Source organism: Eimeria mitis, genomic scaffold, assembly GCF_000499745.2.
Source record: "Eimeria mitis Houghton genomic scaffold, Emh_scaff3140, whole genome shotgun sequence".
Classification (NCBI taxonomy): domain Eukaryota; phylum Apicomplexa; class Conoidasida; order Eucoccidiorida; family Eimeriidae; genus Eimeria; species Eimeria mitis.
The window spans coordinates 1-1,309 of NW_013571483.1; the positions used below are offsets into that span (position 1 = coordinate 1).

Sequence of the window (1,309 nt, forward strand, 5' to 3'; positions counted from 1 at the left end):
GTTGAAAACCTCGCGTATTCCTCAGTTTCGCAGTGCCACTCAGTCAGAAGAACACACAGAGGTCATTACATTTGGGGGCCGTTCCGGGAACCCTTTGAAGGAGAATTTCCTATCAATTTGAAACATAGTTACCTACTTAACTCGATAAAAACCATTCGTATCATACCAAGTATCCGGAGAGTCGAGTTCGACGAACGGGAAACGACGGAAACGAACGACGGCAGGGACTAACTACGCTTGGCTAGTCGGAAGAAAATGGCTGATAAGAAGGCAGTCTCCACCAAGAATTCAAAGAAAACAAACTCGGAAATGCGAAAATCAAAGTTAAGGAAGGAGAATTCCGCAAAAGGGAAGATTAATAACGTGGCGGAGAAGAAGGGGACGGAAGTGAAGGGGACAGGTGAAACGCTTAGCACGGTGGAGTCGACTATGGATTGGAAGAAGGAGTTAGCATCATTCCTCCGACAAATGAGGGACGAAGGACGAGCTATTGCCGAGGAAATGAAGGCCAAAAGCATAGAAGGAACGGGGGAAGGTCAGAGGAATCAAGGCGAATTGGTAGCGGAGCAAATTTTCCGATCGAAAATGGCGGCGACTGAAGACGGGGCCGACCTGAGGACCTTTCTTAGTTTGATGGAGCAAGAGTTTCGAGAAATGAAAATTTCGGAGGACCAATGGGGATTATTGGTGAGGAAGTACCTAATTGGACGGGCTGTTAAGCAATGGGATTATATATATCGATCTGGTATAGATATGACAAATTGGTCCCTAGTACGTGAAAGGCTTTGTTAGAGGTTCCGCGTTTTACCACGGGAAAGTATGATATTTAAAATGAAGGAAAATGTGTGGAAAGGGGACTATAATGAGTATACAAATGCGTTTACGGACATAGTGATTACAGGAGAAGAGATGCCCGAGGAAGAATTGGCTATATTTTTCTTAGCGGGATTGCCTGAGGACATAGGAGATAGGTTGACGAAACGAGGGAAGAGGGAATTCCGACGTGGCACGAAGCAGCAAAGGCGCTAAGAGAGTACGTTGTTCCGATGAATGCGTGGCGAACTAAGAGAAAACGTGCAGTGCGGGAAATGCAAAGTATGGAAGGGCTAATGTGTCCCGCAGAAGGTACTTCCAAGGCGGAGGGAGAGAAGAATGCCAGTAAAGCGGAAGGCTCGAATGGTATAACGCGAAGGGTTACACCATCCGTCAGAGTAGCGACTGACGGGGAACGGGACGTGATACGCTGTTACGAGTGCACAGGAAGGGGTCATATGGGAAGGGACTGCCCACTGCGTAACGGAGTAATAAG

At 47.3% G+C, this 1,309-nt stretch overlaps 1 protein-coding gene across 1 annotated transcript in view; it reads left to right on the forward strand.

Annotated features, from left to right (window-relative positions):
* Positions 1 to 309: 309 nt before the first annotated feature.
* EMH_0062590 (uncharacterized protein) overlaps positions 310 to 1,309 on the forward strand; it is a gene marked incomplete at both ends in the record, with an annotated part of 5,799 nt that continues 4,799 nt past the window's right edge. Inside the window, one exon of the mRNA XM_013498052.1 lies at positions 310 to 687. Coding sequence (XP_013353506.1) covers positions 310 to 687 — 378 coding nt within the window. The remainder of the gene's footprint in view (positions 688 to 1,309) is intronic.